This window comes from Poecile atricapillus, chromosome 20, assembly GCF_030490865.1.
Source record: "Poecile atricapillus isolate bPoeAtr1 chromosome 20, bPoeAtr1.hap1, whole genome shotgun sequence".
NCBI lineage: Eukaryota > Metazoa > Chordata > Aves > Passeriformes > Paridae > Poecile > Poecile atricapillus.
In genome coordinates, this window is record NC_081268.1 from 3,432,497 (window position 1) to 3,450,080 (window position 17,584).

At 55.6% G+C, this 17,584-nt stretch overlaps 3 protein-coding genes, 1 long non-coding RNA gene and 2 other non-coding genes across 7 annotated transcripts; 2 read left to right on the forward strand and 4 right to left on the reverse strand.

Moving 5' to 3' along the window:
• The first annotated feature begins 967 nt into the window (after nucleotides 1-967).
• DIPK1B (divergent protein kinase domain 1B) lies at nucleotides 968-7,535 on the forward strand. The gene is made up of 5 exons (XM_058853972.1): nucleotides 968-1,153; nucleotides 3,441-3,575; nucleotides 4,805-4,912; nucleotides 5,027-5,203; nucleotides 5,756-7,535. The coding sequence occupies exons 1-5, from the start codon at nucleotides 1,091-1,093 to the stop codon at nucleotides 6,566-6,568; spliced, it is 1,296 nt and encodes a 431-aa protein (XP_058709955.1). The 5' UTR covers nucleotides 968-1,090; the 3' UTR covers nucleotides 6,569-7,535.
• Nucleotides 7,536-8,798: 1,263 nt separating this feature from the next.
• On the reverse strand, nucleotides 8,799-11,990 carry LOC131586757 (uncharacterized). Its single transcript, XR_009279226.1, has 4 exons — nucleotides 11,708-11,990; nucleotides 11,117-11,222; nucleotides 10,358-10,451; nucleotides 8,799-8,970 (listed from the first exon to the last, which is right to left on the reverse strand). It is a non-coding gene; the product is annotated as an uncharacterized LOC131586757 (long non-coding RNA).
• Nucleotides 10,194-10,327, reverse strand: LOC131586802 (small nucleolar RNA SNORA17). Its single transcript, XR_009279235.1, has one exon. It is a non-coding gene; the product is annotated as a small nucleolar RNA SNORA17 (small nucleolar RNA).
• LOC131586801 (small nucleolar RNA SNORA17) lies at nucleotides 10,733-10,866 on the reverse strand. Its single transcript, XR_009279234.1, has one exon. It is a non-coding gene; the product is annotated as a small nucleolar RNA SNORA17 (small nucleolar RNA).
• Nucleotides 11,991-13,502: 1,512 nt separating the features above from the next.
• On the reverse strand, nucleotides 13,503-15,198 carry LOC131586603 (small ribosomal subunit protein uS2m-like). Of its 2 annotated transcripts, none has more exons than XM_058853613.1 (4): nucleotides 15,117-15,198; nucleotides 14,948-15,022; nucleotides 14,687-14,816; nucleotides 13,503-14,384 (listed from the first exon to the last, which is right to left on the reverse strand). In XM_058853613.1, exons 1-4 carry the CDS (start codon nucleotides 15,142-15,144, stop codon nucleotides 13,841-13,843), a joined length of 777 nt encoding a protein of 258 aa, XP_058709596.1. In that variant the 5' UTR covers nucleotides 15,145-15,198; the 3' UTR covers nucleotides 13,503-13,840. The 2 variants fall into 2 exon arrangements, with proteins under 2 accessions (XP_058709596.1, XP_058709597.1); XM_058853614.1 differs by having other exon boundaries at nucleotides 14,948-15,025; nucleotides 15,117-15,172.
• A 75-nt stretch (nucleotides 15,199-15,273) lies between these two features.
• On the forward strand, nucleotides 15,274-16,197 carry PIERCE1 (piercer of microtubule wall 1). Its single transcript, XM_058853616.1, has 3 exons — nucleotides 15,274-15,407; nucleotides 15,475-15,553; nucleotides 15,696-16,197. Exons 1-3 carry the CDS (start codon nucleotides 15,343-15,345, stop codon nucleotides 15,894-15,896), a joined length of 345 nt encoding a protein of 114 aa, XP_058709599.1. The 5' UTR covers nucleotides 15,274-15,342; the 3' UTR covers nucleotides 15,897-16,197.
• Nucleotides 16,198-17,584: the final 1,387 nt, after the last annotated feature.

Consider the following 17,584-nt stretch of genomic DNA (forward strand, 5'->3'; position numbering starts at 1 on the left):
TTGTGTGATGCTCCCTATTTATCACCACTATTCAGATTAGTCCAGCAAAGGCTTGTGCTCATTAGGCCCTGATTACTCAGTGCTTGGCACTCACACGGAGCGAGGATCTGGGCTCACAGTGACCAGCTTGTTTTCAAAGGTCATTTTGAGCCAAATTTAAAAGGAAGGAGCAACCTGAACCATGAAAAGGGGGCGAATGGATAATCTGAAGATTTACCGATGGCAAGCAAGGAATTATTTTAACAATGACCTCGTGACTGAGCCTCCCAGATCATTTCCCATGGTATTATTTGCATCTGTCCCCTTTGCTCTAACTTGCCTGTGCACACAGGATCCCCCTGGATGGGGCTGTCCCTGGCCTGTCGGACACAAAGCAGCCCCTGTCTTGCTGTGAGGTTTCCCTACCCAGCCTAGTGCAAACAGGGAGGACGAGCCAGTGCTGCTGCTGGGCTTCAGGGTGGGAAAGGACACAGCGAGGAGGAGAAGGAGCTGCAGTGATGGCAGGGCTCAGGCTTGAGGGGTTGCACCCCCGAGCTGTGCTCGCAGGTTACTGCTGTGGGTAACAAGGAGGGATCTGGCTGTCTGTCACCCCAAATGGCTTTGAATAAACCTGGAGCTGCTGTGAGTGCTGGGGGCCAGGTGGGATCAGCATCTCCACAGACGCCTTCCTGCTCTGCCAGGATCATCAGCCAGGGCTGGGAGAGCCCCTGTGTGGTGGGGAGAGCCTGGGGATGGGAGTGGGTGGGGATGAGCTCCTCAAGCGGGATGCGCGGCCGGATGGGACCCCCGGCTGGGATGCCCAGATGCGGAGCGGGGCCGTGGCGGGCAGCAGCCCCCCGGCTCCCCGGGCTGCGGCGGAGCTGCGAGCACCGCCCCCGCCTCCCGCACCGCCCCGCGCCGGGCGGAGCCGCCGAGCCCCGCGGGCCGGGCCGGGCGCTGCGGCGGAGCGAGCGGGCGGCGCGGCTGGGCCCCCCTTCCCGGGACCCCGGCCCCCCCCGGGCCCCCCGGCCCCGGCGGCGGAGCGGGGGCCGCGGCCGCCCCGGCCATGCCCCCCGGAGCCTGAGGCCCGCGGCCGCGGGGCGCCCGCAGCATGCGGAGGATCCGGCGGCTGGTGCATCTGGTGCTGTTCTGCCCCTTCTCCAAGGGCCTGCAGGTACCGGCAGGAGGAGGATGCGCCGGGATGGAGGATGCGGGCTCGGGGATGCGCCGGGCCGGGGGGATGCGCTGGCATGGGGGATGCGGGCTCGGGGATGCCCGTCTCAGCATCCTGGCACCGGCCGTGCACAAAGGGACGCTCCGCCTCGGTCTCCCCGGCGCCGGTGCGAGGAACTGGGGGCCGAGCACCGGCACCGCGCGGGTTTGGAGCGGCCCCGGGGGTCTGGAGCGGCCCCGGGGGTCTGGAGACGCCCCGGGGGCCGCAGCGGTTGCATAACCCGCTCCGCGCTCCGCCGTGCCGGAGCCTGGGAGCAGCGGGGCAGCCCAGCCCGCAGCGCTGGGTGAAGCCGCCGAGGCAGCTGGGCAGGGATGGCTCCTTCCTTCTCTTTCTTTCTTTATTTTCCATCCTCTTCCTATCCCTGATCTTCCGAGGAGCCGGGCACCTGCCTCAGATCTCCAGGGATGCTGGGGCCAGGGATGTCAGGGATGCTCGAATGGGTGTTTTCTCTGCAGCCGTGGGATGAGAAACCCTGACTATGGCAAAGATGCTGGACCAGAGGGGTTATCCCGGAGGGGATGAGGGGACACGGGATGGGATACCCTGAGGGGGCAGAGCTGGGGCTGCTGTGGAACGACCCCCAGGTTCCCAGAGGAGACACAGGGATGGAGCAGGATTTTGTTGATGCTGCATCCATTTTGCCTTTGAAGTCAGCCCCAGCCCAAAGTCACTCCCAGATCGTCCAGAGTCACTAAAACTAAACACAGCAACTCTTGTGGGGTAACACTCTTCAGTGCAGGGGAGGCAGTGGGGACAGAAACCCCTGTGCCTTGACACTGAGGTGCTGGAGGAACTCTCAAAATCCAAAATCCAAGAAAAGCTCAGGGGAAGCTCTCATTGAAATGCACCCCTCACTCCCATGTTTCTTTCCACCATTTAGGGGATGATGAAGGCAGAGCTCCCCATGCCATGCTCAGGCTGCAGTCCTGACCCCCCTTCTGCCACAGGAACACGAGGGATTCCAAGTCAGAATAAGCAAAAAGTGACATTTTGTCTATTCCAGGGTTTTCCAAGACATATCTCGAGTGGGAAGTCCCTTGCTGAGGGCAGGGGGCCTCACACACCCACCCTGGGCAGTTTTGGGGAGCTGCTGTGCTGGGGGGATCTCAAGGTCTCAGTGTGTCTGACTTCAGGGCCATGAGCTGGTTCTCAGCTCACAGGAGCAGCCACCCACACTTTGTCTTTGCCAAGTCCTGGCTGTGCTTGGCTTCTCTTTAATTTAATTTCATGTTAATTAGCGGTGCCATTGCTTGACAGGCAAACCGGGCACCCTGGCCCACTTCACACTTTGGGGTTTCCAATTAACAGGAGAAATGTCACGATCTCGAGGCAGACCTGCCTGCTCTCACCCTCACTGCCCGTTCCTGTGGCTCCCAGAGCCCTGACAGCTCCTGGAGAGGGGCTGAGGAGGAGCATTTTGGAGGAGGGAAGTGGTTTTGGGCTACAGGACCCAAACGAGGGTCCCTGGCAGGTTTTAAAGGTGCTGCATCCACTCAGATCCAGCCCTATCCCAGCAGCAGGTCATGAGGAGGGTTTGGAAGTGGTCAAAGGCCAAGGGTTCTGTAGAATCACCTATAGAAACGGGATGGAACGGTTTGTTTAATGCAAGGATCCATTCCCTGTCCTTTGGAGCTGCCGGGATCTGCTCTGTTACACGAGCCAGGTGAGCAGGCTCTCTTGCAGGAGGCCAGATGGCAGCAGTGCTGCTGTGCCAGGGTCAGGGGGGAAGAAACAGAGCCAACAAAACAAAATCCTGCTGAGAGCCTCCGAGCTGTTTGCACAGAGCATCACCCGTGAGCTCGCAGGTTTGTTACTCACCCGCTCCCACACGGGAACTGCTGCTGGGAGCTTCCCCTGCCCGTGGGGCTTTGTAAAGGGGGGGTTCTGCTGCCAGGGGTGTCCCCAAACAGGAGCAGAGCTCTTGCAGCCCCACCGGGATACCCCAGGCAGGAGAGCGGGAGGATGTGGTCACAGCTCCTGGGAACGCACAGCATCCAGCTCCTTGCAGCCCAGCACCATAATCCCCCTGCTTTTAGGGAATTTTAAGTGACCTACTTGCAGCAGGAGTTGCATAAGAGACTGATGAATATATGTAAAAAGGGCTGGAGGTTTCCCCAGCGCTCAGGTTGGTTTGTGTGGCAGAAGCCATCCTTGGCCAGGTGCTGCTGCCCTGGGCAAAGCCCTGCCCTTCAAAAAGGGTTTCAAAAGCATTTCCTTTCCGTTGCAGGGCCGCCTCCCGGGGATCAAGGTGAAGTACCTGCTGGTGGTGTGGCTGGGCATCTTCGTGGGCAGCTGGGTGGCCTACATGCACTACTCGTCCTACTCGGAGCTGTGCCGCGGCCACGTCTGCCGGATGATCATCGTGAGTGGCAGCACAGCCCCTGGCTCCTGTTCGGGGTGCTGGGCTGAGTGGGGCTGTGGGAGCCCCATTTCCAGCCTCCTGAGCCCCAAAATTGGGAGGAGGAGCTCTCCTGGCAGCTGCTGCCCTGGTGCTGTCCCTGACATCGCACGGAGCTCGGAGCAGGAGGGGTGACCTTACCCTGCCAGGGTGACAGTGAAACAATTTCATGAGATGTCAGAGGGAAGCAGCCAGGGCAGACGTGGGCAGAGCTGTGTCTGTGCAGATGAAGCTGGAATGTCAGGGCAGGGAGCAGCATCTGTGGGCAGGGACAGCATTGCACCAGTCCCCTCTGGGCTCTGCAGAGCAGGAGGAGAAGGGGGAGCACTCAGGCCATGGTGCCTCTCTGTGACTGCTGCTGAGCCCTAAGGAGAGCCCCAGAGCTCCTTGTGGCAGCCTGGCTCTGTGTGTTGCCCCTGTCCTGGGTGTGCAGGGTGATGCATGTTCCGTGTTCCCCGTGGCAGGATGTCCCCAGGACTGCTGTGTGTGCCTGGCGTGGGACTCAACCCAGCCCAGGCGAGCAGGGGGAGCTGGGCTGTGTCAGAACAAACCTCCTTGATCAGTCCCTCAGCAGAGAAGGGAGGCAGGAATTGCCATAACAACAGCGACGATCGTTTAATTTGATTTTCTGCCTGACTCCGACCGCGGGGTCCTGGGCACTAATTCCTGCTCGCAGCTGGGGCTTCCAGACGCCGTGTCTGGCCATGTCCCCTGTGAGCAGGTCCAAGGGTTAATTCCCATCCACAGCAGAGAAAAAAAAAGGGAAAAGTTGCAGGGGATGCCTGCAGCTCCAGCTTCCAGCCCTGAGGCTGCCCTCGCTGTGGAGCTGCAGCTTCTCCTGCCCAGGGATGTCTCCAGTCCAGCCTGGCCGTGGAGCAGAGCCACCGTCTGTCCCTGTCCCTGCCACCCCCTGGACTGGGGCCAGCCTGGGTCACAGCAGGGACTGCTGCTCTGCTGAGCACCCTGAGCCTGTGCATCCTCACCCAACCCCACGCTGCCCTCTCCTTCAGCCCACAAGTTCTCCCGAAGCCCTGGATTTGCAGCAGCAGCATCCAGGAATAAATCCCTGAGGTCCCTCCAGCAGCACAGGGGTCCCTGCCAGCCCAGCCCCACCACGCTCAGGGCACTGAGCCATCCCTAAGGGCCAGTAGGAATCTGTCCCTGCTGAGCTCCTCTCTCCTTGCCCTCCCCAGTGTGACCAGTACAAGAAAGGGATCATTTCTGGCTCCACGTGCAAGGACCTGTGTGAGGAGCGCAGCCTCCTGTTCCAACACTGCCTCTCCTCCTCCCCCAGCCAGCAGGTAGGTCTGAGCCCCCCAGCCATGCCAGGGGCTGGGCACCAGCATCAAACCCTCTGCCCATCCTGAACCAGAGCCCAGCTCCTTCCACCTGCTGCCCTCCTCCCTGTGCTGCAGGTTTACAGAGGGCTCTGGAGGGACAGGGAGGTGATCATCAAATGTGGCATCGGGGAAGCCCTGAGGGCCGACAGCCGCCCGGACTCTGTGCCCAGGAGGGACGTGGTGCTCTTCGACAAACCCACGCGGGGGACCTCGATGGACGAGTTCAAGGAAATGCTCCTCAACTTCCTGAAGGTCAGTGCAGGGCCCTGTGTGATCCCACAGGTCTGGGATGGCTCCCGTGAGTCAGAAACACCGATGGTGTTTTTCCTTCCCTTTGAACGAGAGCTCCTCCTGCCCGTGGCCCCCACCCACTGCTGGGTGCCAGTGCCATGCACTGGATTAGTGGAGGAAAACCTCCATTCCCTGCCATGAATCCTCATCTGTGAGGTTTCAGTAGCCACATCCCTGGAGGTGGCTGTGCCATGGCTGTGGGTGGCATCTGTGCTGGGCAGAGCTGATTTGGTGGCCCTGACCCCTGTTGGGGCTCCTGCAGCAGTGGTGGGGTGGCAACTCTGGCAGGAGGGTCTAGAGCACCTTTTTACTCTTTACTCTTTTATCTGAGGCTGGTAAAACTCTGCTGGAGCTGGATCTGCCCACGCCTGGTGTGGTGCTGGATTTCCTGGAGCGTCACTGTTTCCTCCTCTCCCCAGCTCAGTTCTTTGCTCCCCCAGTTCAGTTTTGTGATGTGACACCCAAACACGGAGAGCTGTGAGGCTCTGATGCCACTTCTTGTTGTTTTTGCAGTCCAAGCTGGGGGATCAGCCATCTCTTCCCGCCTTGGTGAGCCGGATCATCACCATGGCAGACGTGAACCGTGACAGGAAGGTGTCCCTGGCAGAGGCCAAATCCATCTGGGCACTGCTTCAGCTCAACGAGTTCCTCCTCATGTTCTCCTTGCATGAGAAGGAGCACACAGCCAAGCTGCTGGGGCACTGCGGGGACCTTTATGTCACCGAGAAGATCCCCCACACCTCCCTCTATGGGGTGGATGTCCCCCCTTTCCTGCAGTCCCTGCTGCCTCCCATCGCCCACCAGCTCATCCACCAGTGGTTTGCGCCGGCCTGGCCCCGGCGCGCCAAGATCGCCATCGGCCTCCTGGAGTTCGTGGAGGAAATCTTCCACGGGACCTACGGGAACTTCTACATCTGCGAGAGCAGCCTCAGGAACGTGGGCTACAACGACAAGTACGACTTCAAAATGGTCAACCTGCGGAAGGTGGCGACGGAGATGACAATCAGAGGATTCCTCAAGGGCCGGCACTGTGAGCAGAACGGGGACTGCACCTACGGGCGGGACTGCACGGCCACGTGTGACAAGCTCCTGAAGCAGTGCAAGGGTGACATGGTGCAGCCCAACCTGGCCAAGGTGTGTGGGCTGCTGCAGGACTATCTGCTCTATGGAGCTCCCCTGGAGCTGAAGGAAGAGCTGCAGAAGCAGCTCCGAACTTGCATGACCCTCAGCGGCCTGGCCAGCCAGATGGAAGTGCACCACTCCCTCGTGCTCAACAACCTCAAGACCTTGCTCTGGAAGAAGATTTCCAACACCAAATATTCCTAACGGGGGAAGCACGGCCCTGGCGTTTCCAATCTGAGCTTGGAGTGAGGTCCAAGGGCTGAAGGCCTGTTTCTCCATCCTCTCCCACCCAGGAAAAACATACCCTGCACAGGGAATTCAGCAGAGCTGCAGCCCCTTCTCCTTCATGGAAAACCAAGCATCATGACTTCCACCACCCAGCAGGATCAGGGATGGGTTGGCAGGAGCGGAGCTGGGACACGGAGCCGAGCTGAGCAGGCTTGGGGGAGGAAGAAGACACGGAAAGGGATAAGGAAGCAGAGCCCAGCTGGATGCATCAAACTGTTCCTTGATGAGCAGGAAAGCAGAGCAAAGCGATGGGAATGAATCATTCATGCTGTACTTGTCACATCTCCTTTTGAGGAACGGCTCTGATGTAAATAAACAGCTTTGACGTGAATCACACCCGTCCATCAATAGCCAAACAGCAGCCTGTTAAGTACCAGCTTGTTTGTGATCTAAAAAGGAGGAAAAGGTAGATTTCCCCATTCAAAAGTCTCTCCTTAAGTGTCTGAGTCACCTGCCATCAGATCCAGCTGTCACACAGGAAGCAGATCAGCTGTCTGGTGCACCGTGGAGAATGGTGGCGGTTCTTTGGTTCCGTTTTTAAGTGCCTGACCCTGACAGTGATGCCGTGGCTTGTGAGAGGCTCCCCCAGCTGCTCCTGCCCCCAGCCTGCAATTGGCAGCACAAGCCATTCCCTCACGTGTCCGCTCTGGAAGCGGCCGAGGCCAAGGATGGCTTAAAGGCAAAGGGCTAAACTCGAACCGCTGTGACCCCTTCGTGTGCCCCGGGAGTCACTGCCCACCACACTCAGAGCAGGGATAAGCCAACCCCTCCGTTTCATTCTCCAAAAACTAAGCTGGGCTTGCCCTGCAGAGGTTGAAGGTTAATACCAGAATAATCCAGTGCTTCTCTCATTATTAAAATGAATTTCCGGGCAAAGCTTTTAGCAGGTCTCCAGACATTTTTTTTTGGCTGTGTCTACTCTCCCAGGGCTCCAACTATGGCTGTTTCCTTAAAATGCTCAATTACAGCAATCTTACAACTCTGGGCAGGGAGGAAGAGCTGGATAAACTCCCCCAAGGTTGCTCTGTTCCCAGCACAGCCGTGTTCCTGCTGCTGGAGCATGTGCTGCTTCTCCTGCCAACAATTCCTTAGGGAATCACAAAATAAAAATACACCTGACCAGGGCTGCAAATTTAGGAGTCCTTTGGGGAGAAAGATCAGGATTTTCCTTCTCTCGGTTCTTAAGGATCCTCATCACCTCTCACTGGGGACATTTTGGTGTCAGGAGTGCTCCGTGTCCAGCACTCAGAGCTCACTCCCTGCTGAGGAGCTGCCTCTGAAATGTGATTTATCCATGGAAACGTTGAGCACTCCCAAGGATTCTGTGTTTGAAGGGGTCCTCAGCCCGGATGGAGTATGGACACTGCCAAGGTCCTGTGTGCAGCTTCAGGTGCACGGCAGGGAAAGGCAGAGCTGGAATTCACTGGAATTCAGCAAGGGAGGCTCCAGGCAGCCACCCCATCTCCTCATCCCTTGTCCTGCATCCCCATGGCAACAGCTCCCTGACAAATCCATCTCCTGCCATTAGCAAAGGAATCCAACACCCCTGCCAAAATCCCCTCCTCAGGGCGTCAGAAAAGCCATTTTTCATCCTTCCCTCCCACTAAATCCCTGCTGTTCCCTTCCCTCAAAGCAGAGCACCTGGAAAAGTGGAGGGAAACCATTCCCTCAGTATCAGAACCTCTCAAAATATCTATGAAGAGGTGGCCCCTGTAGCTGAGAGACCTGGCCTTGACAGCTTAATTGAAATAAAGACACTTGTGACAACAATTGTTCCATTAATCCATGCCCCTGGACACTCCCAGGAACCGTTGCTGACTCCCAGGAATTCTGTCACTAATAAAAGGCACAAAGCGAGTGCAGTTTACAAACCACACTGGCATACAGGAGAAATGAGTCAAGGCAAAGCTGTTTTACACTATTAATTCCTCCAAATTCCCCACAGGAGATGGAAAAAAAGCCAGGACACTCCAAGACTGACAATCTGATCTCATTGGATCCCCTCTGTGCCCAAGGGGATGGAGGTAAAACCTTTAAATGCTTTAAATCAATCCTAAATTCTCATATCCACAAAGTCTTAAATCCTAGAATGGTTAAAAAATAGCATTACTTGGGGTGCCACAAATACACAGCATAATCCTTTCAGTCTTGTAGGTGGCATCTTTATTTAGTGGTTTTTTTTATTTAAATCCTTCATAACCATGTAGAGAAAACACAGATGATCAAGTTTTAGGAATCTCCAAACCATCAGACGTGGATGCTGCCAACCAGTTCTCAGCTGCCACGTTTGTCAGACGTTCTGCAGCTCAAGGCATAATCTGCAAATAAAAAAAAAGGCCCAGGATGTCAGGAAAGTTGAAAAACAGGCAGGAAAAGGGAGCAGTAATGTCAGTACTAATGAGCTAATTAACCCCTGCCATCCAGACTCTGCTGCCCTCATTGTCTTGGGATTGTCTCAAGATTTTTCACATCCCAGGGGAAATAAAAGATGAAATAGGAAATGAAACCACACTTTTTAAGGCTCTGTTATAAGGGTTCACAAGGAAACTTTTACACAGGGATTTCCTTCAGTCCAGAAGGACATGGCACAAATTTAGCAGAAACTCTTTGCCATGACATCAGAGGGGTTTTAGAAATTAATCTGGCTGGGGGAGTTTAGGAAAGGGATAATTTGAGAGCAGGATAGCTCGAGCCTGCTTTGGGCTATTCCATCACTCCCTAAAAATCCAAGGTGAGTTTGCCAACCCTGGTGCAGAGCCAAGCTATTAATAGTGCAGGGAAAAATAATCTGGACTTATCCCAGCCTTTGAAGCCATGACACAAACCAGCCCTTGGTGATGAAGGGCTGTCTTGTGCACACAGAGATTTTTAATTTCTCTCAAAACCACTTTCATGCAAAACATTGACGTTTTCCACAGCTGAGAGCCAGCAAAGCAATATCCATGGCCCAGGAGTGCTGCTTGGGGAAGGGCAGTTCCAGCAAATGCCATCAGGAAAATGTCCATGGTTCTGCTGTGCCTCACACAGGGAAGCTCTAAAGAGCCACTCATTAGCACTCAGTGCCCATGCAGGACCCCCGGTGTGAGGAAAGCCTGATGAAAAACCCCAAACAAAGATTGCAGGGTTAAAAGTCACAAAATTCAAATAAAAGAGCCACATCCTCAAGCATAACCACATCCCCACAACCTTATTAACATTCTTTTCCAAAGCCAGTGACTTTTGCCAATTAAAGGGTTCACTTTGCACCACTGAGGGACCTTTGGCCCTGTAAAAGCCATTTAATGAGGTTTCCCATTTAGCAGTGCCAGAGTTACTCACTGCAAAGCCTCAGGGTCACCATCCCTGCGTGCCCAGAGCTGCTCTCGCTCCGTTTCTGGCATCCCTCAAGAAGGGGCAGTGGCACACAGCACGATTTGGATCCAGGGAGCAGCAGCCTGGGATAGTGGAAGGTGTCCCTGACCAAGGACTGAAGGACAGTGTCAGCTGTGTGCTGTCCACCCCTCACCATTCCCCATCCAAGGACCAGGAAAAGCCATCAGGAAGTGTCAGGTTGTTGAGCAATCCTGAGAGCTCACAGGGCTCAGAGCACCAGGGAAGACATCGCCTGTTGCTGTCTGCCACCGAATGACACAGACGTGGCACTGCAGCCACGCCTGCAACACGAGCTGGGGCAGGGGCTGGGCAGCTCCCAGCACTGCAGCTCACCTGGCCCGCGGCTCCTCCGGGTCTGCACGGCCTCGGAAATACCGGGATGCTGTTCAGCCACACCCCAAAGCCTGGTTACAACACTGCTGCTTCACTGGCAACGGGAATTCAAAAGAAATAAATTAACAGCACAGGAATACTTTTATTTTCTGAGAAGGTTAAGGTTGGTGACTCCCAGTGCTGCCACGTGGTTTTACAGATCACTTCAACTCTTCTGTAACACAAGTGGCACCCACAGGGTCTGATTTTCAAGGCTAAATAATCAGAAACCCCTATGCACAGATCAAACACAACTTCCCAGTCTGCTACATCCAGATCTCACGTTTCAAACAGCTCAGTTAAGTTTTTCCCCAGTCTCCTATCAGGCTGATTAATGATGTCAGGCTATCAATCACTCTGAGTGCTCACGGGGTGCAGAACAAACGAGCGTAGAACATAGCCTGGCTCTCTCTTGCCACTCTCTGACACAAAGATGACACAGCAGCCATCTCTGCAACGCCGGTGGCAGCCTGGGGGGAACAAATAACCCATAAAGACTGAAAAAAACATAATTATGGGTGGATGTCCATCTCTGGAAGCATTTAAGGACAGGTTGGAAGCTGCCCTGAGAAACCTGCGAGAGTGGAAGGAGTCCCCTCTAATCCAAACCATTCCATGACTCTCTGGTATTATAAAAACAAGATTTTATCACCTACTTAAAAGCACTGCTACAAAGGTATTTGCTGCATATTGGGATACCAAATGTAACACTCCACTTACAGTTAGAGGTGGTTGAAGCTTGTTCGAGCAGCCTTTTTCTGAAGGATTACCCTTTATTTTTAAAGTCACACCATCTTGGCTGGTTCATTTTTTGTCCACTGCCAGGCTAAAGAAAGAAAAATAAAGGAAAAATGCTGTTAATAACCACCTAACAACCTTAATTTTCTGTGAAACGCGCCATATAACTGAAAACCAGAGAATTACAACAAGAAGGGGATCTACTAAAGATTCACGTTAGCTACTGAAATATTTGAAAACATTTTCCTGAAAATCTTAAAGCCCTTCATTTCCTTCCTTTCTTCAACGGGGTATATTAGAATATACACAGCTGTGTATGCTTTATATTACAGCTCTACGTATTTAAAAAGATATATATTCAGTTAATAACATACAAATATATGACCATATTAGATATTGATAATATATATAATAATTTATATATATGTATTATTATTTTGCTTGTAGCGCATTCCATGATATGCCCGATTTATGGCGCACGTGGTTGCTCCCGGAGCCCACAGAGCCCCAGGGCCGCTCGGGGCCGGCCCCGGCCGCGTGGCTGAGGGGGAAGGGCCGTTCCCGCAGCCTCACCTGGCTCGTTCCTTCCGCCGCAGCCGCTCAGCGCCGGGGGAAAGCGGCACCGGCCCTGAGGGAGCCTCGCCGTAACATGGCGGGGGCAGGCGCAGCTGTGGAGCCGCCTCAAACAGCACCAGTTTCCTGCGCATGAGGGACGCAGCGCTTCCCGCTGACCCCGCGGGGAGAGGGGGAGGCCGAGGCCGGTCGCGGTCCCGCTGCGGCCCCGCCAGAGCTGCGCTGAAGCCCCTCAGCAGCTCCGCTCCCGCCGCCCCGCGCCCGCCGAAAGGGCGAGACGGCCCCCGCCTCACGCTTATATAGGGAGGGACGGGCGCGCGTGCGCGCCGCTCTGCCGCCCGCGAGCGCCCCCTGTCGGGCGGGAGGACCCAGAGACGGGAGCGGCCGGTGGGGGACACGGGATGGGACACACGGGATGGGACACGGGATGGGGCACACGGGATGGGACAGGGGATGGGACACACGGGATGGGACACACGGGATGGGACACACGGGATGGGACAGGGGATGGGACACACGGGATGGGACACACGGGATGGGACACACGGGATGGGGCACACGGGATGGGACATGGGATGGGACACACGGGATGGGACACACGGGATGGGACACGGGATGGGACACACGGGATGGGACACACGGGATGGGACACACGGGATGGGACACGGGATGGGACACACAGGATGGGACAGGGGATGGGACACATGGGATGGGACACGGGATGGGACAGGGGATGGGACAGGGGATGGGACACACGGGATGGGACACACGGGATGGGACATGGGATGGGACACACGGGATGGGACACACGGGATGGGACATGGGATGGGACACACGGGATGGGACACACGGGATGGGACACGGGATGGGACACGGGATGGGACACACGGGATGGGACACACGGGATGGGACACGGGATGGGACATGGGATGGGACACACGGGATGGGACAGGGGATGGGACACACGGGATGGGACACACGGGATGGAACACGGGATGGGACATGGGATGGGACACACGGGATGGGACATGGGATGGGACATGGGATGGGACATGGGATGGGACACGGGACGGGACACACGGGATGGGACACACGGGATGGGACATGGGATGGGACACACGGGATGGGACATGGGATGGGACATGGGATGGGACATGGGATGGGACACACGGGATGGGACACACGGGATGGGACACACGGGATGGGACACACGGGACGGGACACGGGATGGGACATGGGATGGGACACATGGGATGGGACACACGGGATGGGACACACGGGATGGGACACGGGACGGGACACGGGATGGGACACACGGGATGGGACACACGGGATGGGACACGGGATGGGACACACGGGATGGGACACACGGGATGGGACACACGGGATGGGACATGGGATGGGACACACGGGATGGGACACACGGGATGGGACACACGGGATGGGACACGGGATGGGACAGGGGATGGGACACACGGGATGGGACACAGGATGACACATGGGATGGGACACAGAGCCCTGCCCAGGACTGCTCTAGGGCCTCCCATGGAGACACGATGCTACTAAGGGATAGGTATCCCATTTTCTCAGCTGCTCCTGGAGTCCCCCACATCCCGTGGTGGCAAAGGTTGGGCTCCCAGCGTGTCCTGGGACAAAGTGGGGACCCTCCCGTCCTGCATCAGCCACTCTGCAGTGTCCCCAGCATGGGCCCATCCTTCATCCCTTTCCCTCATTGCTGTGATTGTCCCGGCCAAGACTCCCCATCCCATTCCACAAGGGAAAAATCCAAAGAGGATCACAGGGATAAATCCTTTTATTTGCTAAGAAGAGATGCAAAACAGAAGTGGTTTCAGGTGAGATCACAAGCTCAGGAAAGCCACAGGACAGCGGCACCCCCCTGCAACAGTGACAAGGACAGGAGCAGGCGCTGGCCTGGCTCTATTTCCCCTTGCATTGCTCTGTACAATTTTTTGGAGCTAAAGATCCTCCACGGCTGTGACCGCTGTGGGATCACCATGCACAGGACTGGGGGGTCCCTTCCCCAGCCAGCCAGCTGTGCCAAGAGCCGGTGCTCTGGATGCAGAGCCAGTCCCATGGAATTGGAGCAGAGGCACTGAGCTCAACCCTAGGGCTCTAGTTGCCCTCGGCTTTCTTCCACAGCTCCTTCATGGCCTCGCTATGCCGCCTCTTGTCCTTGGCACGGATGATGGTCATCCTGAAGAGTTTGCAGTAGAGCTCCACGGCCGCGGGGCTGTCGTCATTCCCGGGAATGGGGTAGCTGATCAAACACGGGTTGCAGTTCGTGTCCACCACCCCAACCGTGGGGATGTTCATCTTGGCCGCGTCCCGGATGGCCACGTGCGGCTCGAAGACGTTGTTGAGGGTGCTGAGGAAGACGAGGAGGTCGGGCAGGCGGACGCCAGGGCCGAACTGGACGTGGGCGTTGGTGAGGAGCCCGCCCTGCCAGTAGCGGGTGTGCGCGTACTCCCCGCACGCCCGCGCCGTGCTCTCGACCAGGTGGCAGAACTGGCGCTTGCGGCTGACGAACAGGATGATGCCCCCGCGGTAGGCGACGTGGGCCGTGAAGTTGAGGGCCAGCTGCAGGTGCTGCATGGTCTGATCCAGGTCGATGATGTCCTGATCCAGGCGGCAGCCGAAGATGTAGGGCTCCATGAACCTGCGGGGGCAGTGGGAGGGCGGCACAAGGGACACGGGGATGGGGTGTGCGGGCATCGAGTGTTTGTGGATGTGTGGGACCCCACGGGAACCACCCCATGCTCCTGCTCCTGGCTGATACCAGAGGTGTTCTCTGTGAGAGCCCTTGCACCCAGCGTCCGTCCCAGTCTCACACCCTCTCAATGTTGGGGGGAATCTCCTGTCCTGGGTGGGCAGTTCCAGGCTCAGACCAATCCAGCAAATGTGGTGTGGGGAAGCATTCCCGATGTCAACAAGCACTGGATCACGAAAAGCATCACTCACCTGTGCCGACATCCTTTTTTGTGGCCCAGGTGCACCCGAGCATCAAAGAGATCTTTCAGGGTGAAGAGCTCCTTCACATTGAAGAAGTCGGGGTGGCTGAGAGGCTCGGTCAGCAGCTTGTCATCCTCAGCTGAGAGAGGGGAAACAAATAACCCGTGTGTTTGGTGTGGCCGAGCCGGGACTGCGGAGCGGCGGCCGATGCAGCACGGCGGCTGCTGCAGGGCTCAAGCGCTGTGTGCAGGGGGTGCAGGCAGCACTCACCGCGGGGCCGGCTGGCTGCCGGGGCCGGGACCGGGACGGGGACCGGGACCGGGACGCTGCTGTAGAAGCGCGGGGCTGCTGCGGGAGAGAAACACGCGGGTCACACGGGCGGGTCACACGGGCGGGCCGGGCCGCTCCGGGCCGGGCCGGGCCGGGTCCCGCCGCTCACCTGCCCGCAGGAGCCGCGGCACCGCCATGCTCCGGGCCCGCCGCAGGGCACGGAGGAGGAGGAGGAGGAGGAGGAGGGAGGGAAGGTCAGCGGCGCTTTCCGCTTCCTGCGGGGCGGAGCGGAGCGCGGCCCCCGCCCTGCCCGGGGCGGTTGCGCGGCTCGGAGCGGTCGCTCCCCGCTCTCCGCGTTTCGTCGCCGGGCAACGCTCCGGGCCGGCGGCTCCGCCATGTCCGGCCTCAGCCCGGGGGTGCCGCGCCGCTTCCAGGAGCTCACCTTCTACCGCGGCTACGGGTGAGCGCTGGCCCGGGCCCGGCCCCGGCGCCCCGCTCCCCGCGCTAGCTGTGCTCTCCCCCCGCAGGCAGCCGCAGGCTCACCCCCGCTTCCGGACCGTCAACCAGAGCTACGGCAGCAGGGCCCCCACGGTGCACGAGCTGCCGGTACGGGACCGAGCACCCGAGGCAGATGGGGACACGCTGCCCCTGGCCGCATCCGCTGCATCCAGCCTTTGCAGCTGCTGTCGAGGTTGGCATTTAAAACATTCCCCCCACCCCACCCCTCTCCTTTTCTCGCCATCCGCAGAACTCCTTCCACTCCCTCTCGCACAAGTTTTCGGATCACCTGGGCAAGATTGGCATGTGCAGGAACGAGAGCCTGAACACGTCCCTGGAGAAGAGCCACTGCACCGGCTCCGACACCTTCATCACCGCCTACGAGCACCTGGATTTCCACCCCAGCTACAACCCCAGCGGCCCCTCGCACTGCCGGGACCAGCCGCTGTAGCCAGGACACCGCTGCAGCTCTTGGCTGCCTTGGGAAATACACCCACAGCCAGCCTTGCTACTAAACAGACCCGCTAGATTACAGAGGGAATGTTATTTAGGAGTAATATGTTAAAGATTTCATGTGGTTAAGTGTCAGTTAGGTGGCTGATGTGAAGCATTTTACCTAATTTATCAGCAGCTTATAAATGCTAGAACTACATAAATTCCGTATTTATCCCGTTATCCCCTTCTCTGTCACTAATGATCCTTTACACTCTTGCCTCGTGTACCATGTATCATTAAAAATTAAGATGAAACTGCTTCTCTACTATTTAATGAATAATCAATCTGCAAGTTTTCCAGTGGTATTCATTAACTCTCTGGATTTCTGGTAGAAAGTTCATGTTTCTTCTCTCTCAAAACAACAAAGTTTTAAGAAATTATTCAAATAATGACAAGTAATCAAAAAAAAAGTTTAAAGTTTTATTGGAACAACTGTAGGGACAGGCAAAGAAACTGCATCAGTTGGACAGTGACTGCACTGAAAGAACATCTGAACATTTTTGACTGAAAAATGAGTTTTTAAGAGAAACTACTCTTCCTGTTGATGGATAAGAAACTGTCCCACCTTACAGGTGTAACATAACATTAAAGATGAGCAGAATATTATTCAAACTGTTTGCTAAAAATATAAACAATGAGTGTAACATTATGTCCAAACCCCACTGCGACTGATACTCTTCACATGTCAGAAATATTCCCTGCCTGTGGCATGTGGTAAGATCTGGGTAAATCCCCCTCTGCTGCAAACACACCAATAAATTGGAACAGATAAATAAACTGAGCAGAAATGGGCCTGAAAAGTCAACATTTTGAAGATTTAACATCTAAAAAGAAATAAGCAACCCTCTTTCATTTGCTGTGATTCTTCTATTAGACTCTAGACAATACCTGGAGCTTCTTAGAACTTCCCTTTCTTCTCCTGAAATGAGAAAATAACAAAGTGCTGAATCAATAGAAATAGTGTGACAATGTTACATATATTTTTATCCACAGATTTTTCTGCAGGTGGCATAATTTAGAAATAAGGCTGCCTCTTAAAAATATAAACAGAGTGGATTCTGTCACATATTTTCCCACTCCATCTGAAAACACCCACCTCTTCTTTCTTGCTTCAATTTCTTTCCTTTTAATCTTGAAACCAGTTCCTTTGAAGAGTTTGGCATGCAGTGTACAGTGTATCTAAGTGTTCAGAGGTTAGACCAAATACACCTTCCTTAAAAGAAATACCTATACAAATTCAAAATATCATCCTAAAAACGACTCATTTTACCACACAGGATCTACCTGGAACAATCTTTCTACTCTGTCTTTTGAAAGGAAGATTTTCACATTTGCAGATAAAATTACGTGAGGCTGAACTATCACCAACTGAAGGGATGAAAAATTTAAAAGCTTCTACATTAATAAAAGAAATGGGGGCAGGGATGCTGTGTTCCTGCCTTTTATAAAGAGCAGCTACATGTCAAAACACATGTTCCTAAAATAGCTGCAAAGAACTGGGAATAAAAAATTAAGGGAGTCCTTATTTTCCCTTGAGGAACCTGGAAGTTGTTCCCAAAGCACACATAACCAGTCACTGGGGTACCAAATGAAGCAATAAACCTCTTTTCAGATTTATCTGACACCTGTGGTACTGCAGTCAGG

What these genes read in the sequence shown, in the direction of transcription:
- LOC131586603 (XM_058853614.1), bottom strand. Translation starts at nt 15,144, where the DNA reads ATGGCGGTGCCGCGGCTCCTGCGGGCAG. An exon ending in GCCGCGGCTCCTGCGGGCAG is followed by an intron (nt 15,026 to 15,116) that starts GTGAGCGGCGGG and finishes TCTCTCCCGCAG; the next exon opens with CAGCCCCGCGCTTCTACAGC. An exon ending in GGCAGCCAGCCGGCCCCGCG is followed by an intron (nt 14,817 to 14,947) that starts GTGAGTGCTGCC and finishes CCCCTCTCTCAG; the next exon opens with CTGAGGATGACAAGCTGCTG.
- DIPK1B (XM_058853972.1), top strand. Translation starts at nt 1,091, where the DNA reads ATGCGGAGGATCCGGCGGCTGGTGCATCTGGTGCTGTTCTGCCCCTTC. An exon ending in CCTTCTCCAAGGGCCTGCAG is followed by an intron (nt 1,154 to 3,440) that starts GTACCGGCAGGA and finishes TTTCCGTTGCAG; the next exon opens with GGCCGCCTCCCGGGGATCAA. An exon ending in ACGTCTGCCGGATGATCATC is followed by an intron (nt 3,576 to 4,804) that starts GTGAGTGGCAGC and finishes TGCCCTCCCCAG; the next exon opens with TGTGACCAGTACAAGAAAGG.
- PIERCE1 (XM_058853616.1), top strand. Translation starts at nt 15,343, where the DNA reads ATGTCCGGCCTCAGCCCGGGGGTGCCGCGCCGCTTCCAGGAGCTCACC. An exon ending in ACCTTCTACCGCGGCTACGG is followed by an intron (nt 15,408 to 15,474) that starts GTGAGCGCTGGC and finishes CTCCCCCCGCAG; the next exon opens with GCAGCCGCAGGCTCACCCCC. An exon ending in CCACGGTGCACGAGCTGCCG is followed by an intron (nt 15,554 to 15,695) that starts GTACGGGACCGA and finishes CGCCATCCGCAG; the next exon opens with AACTCCTTCCACTCCCTCTC.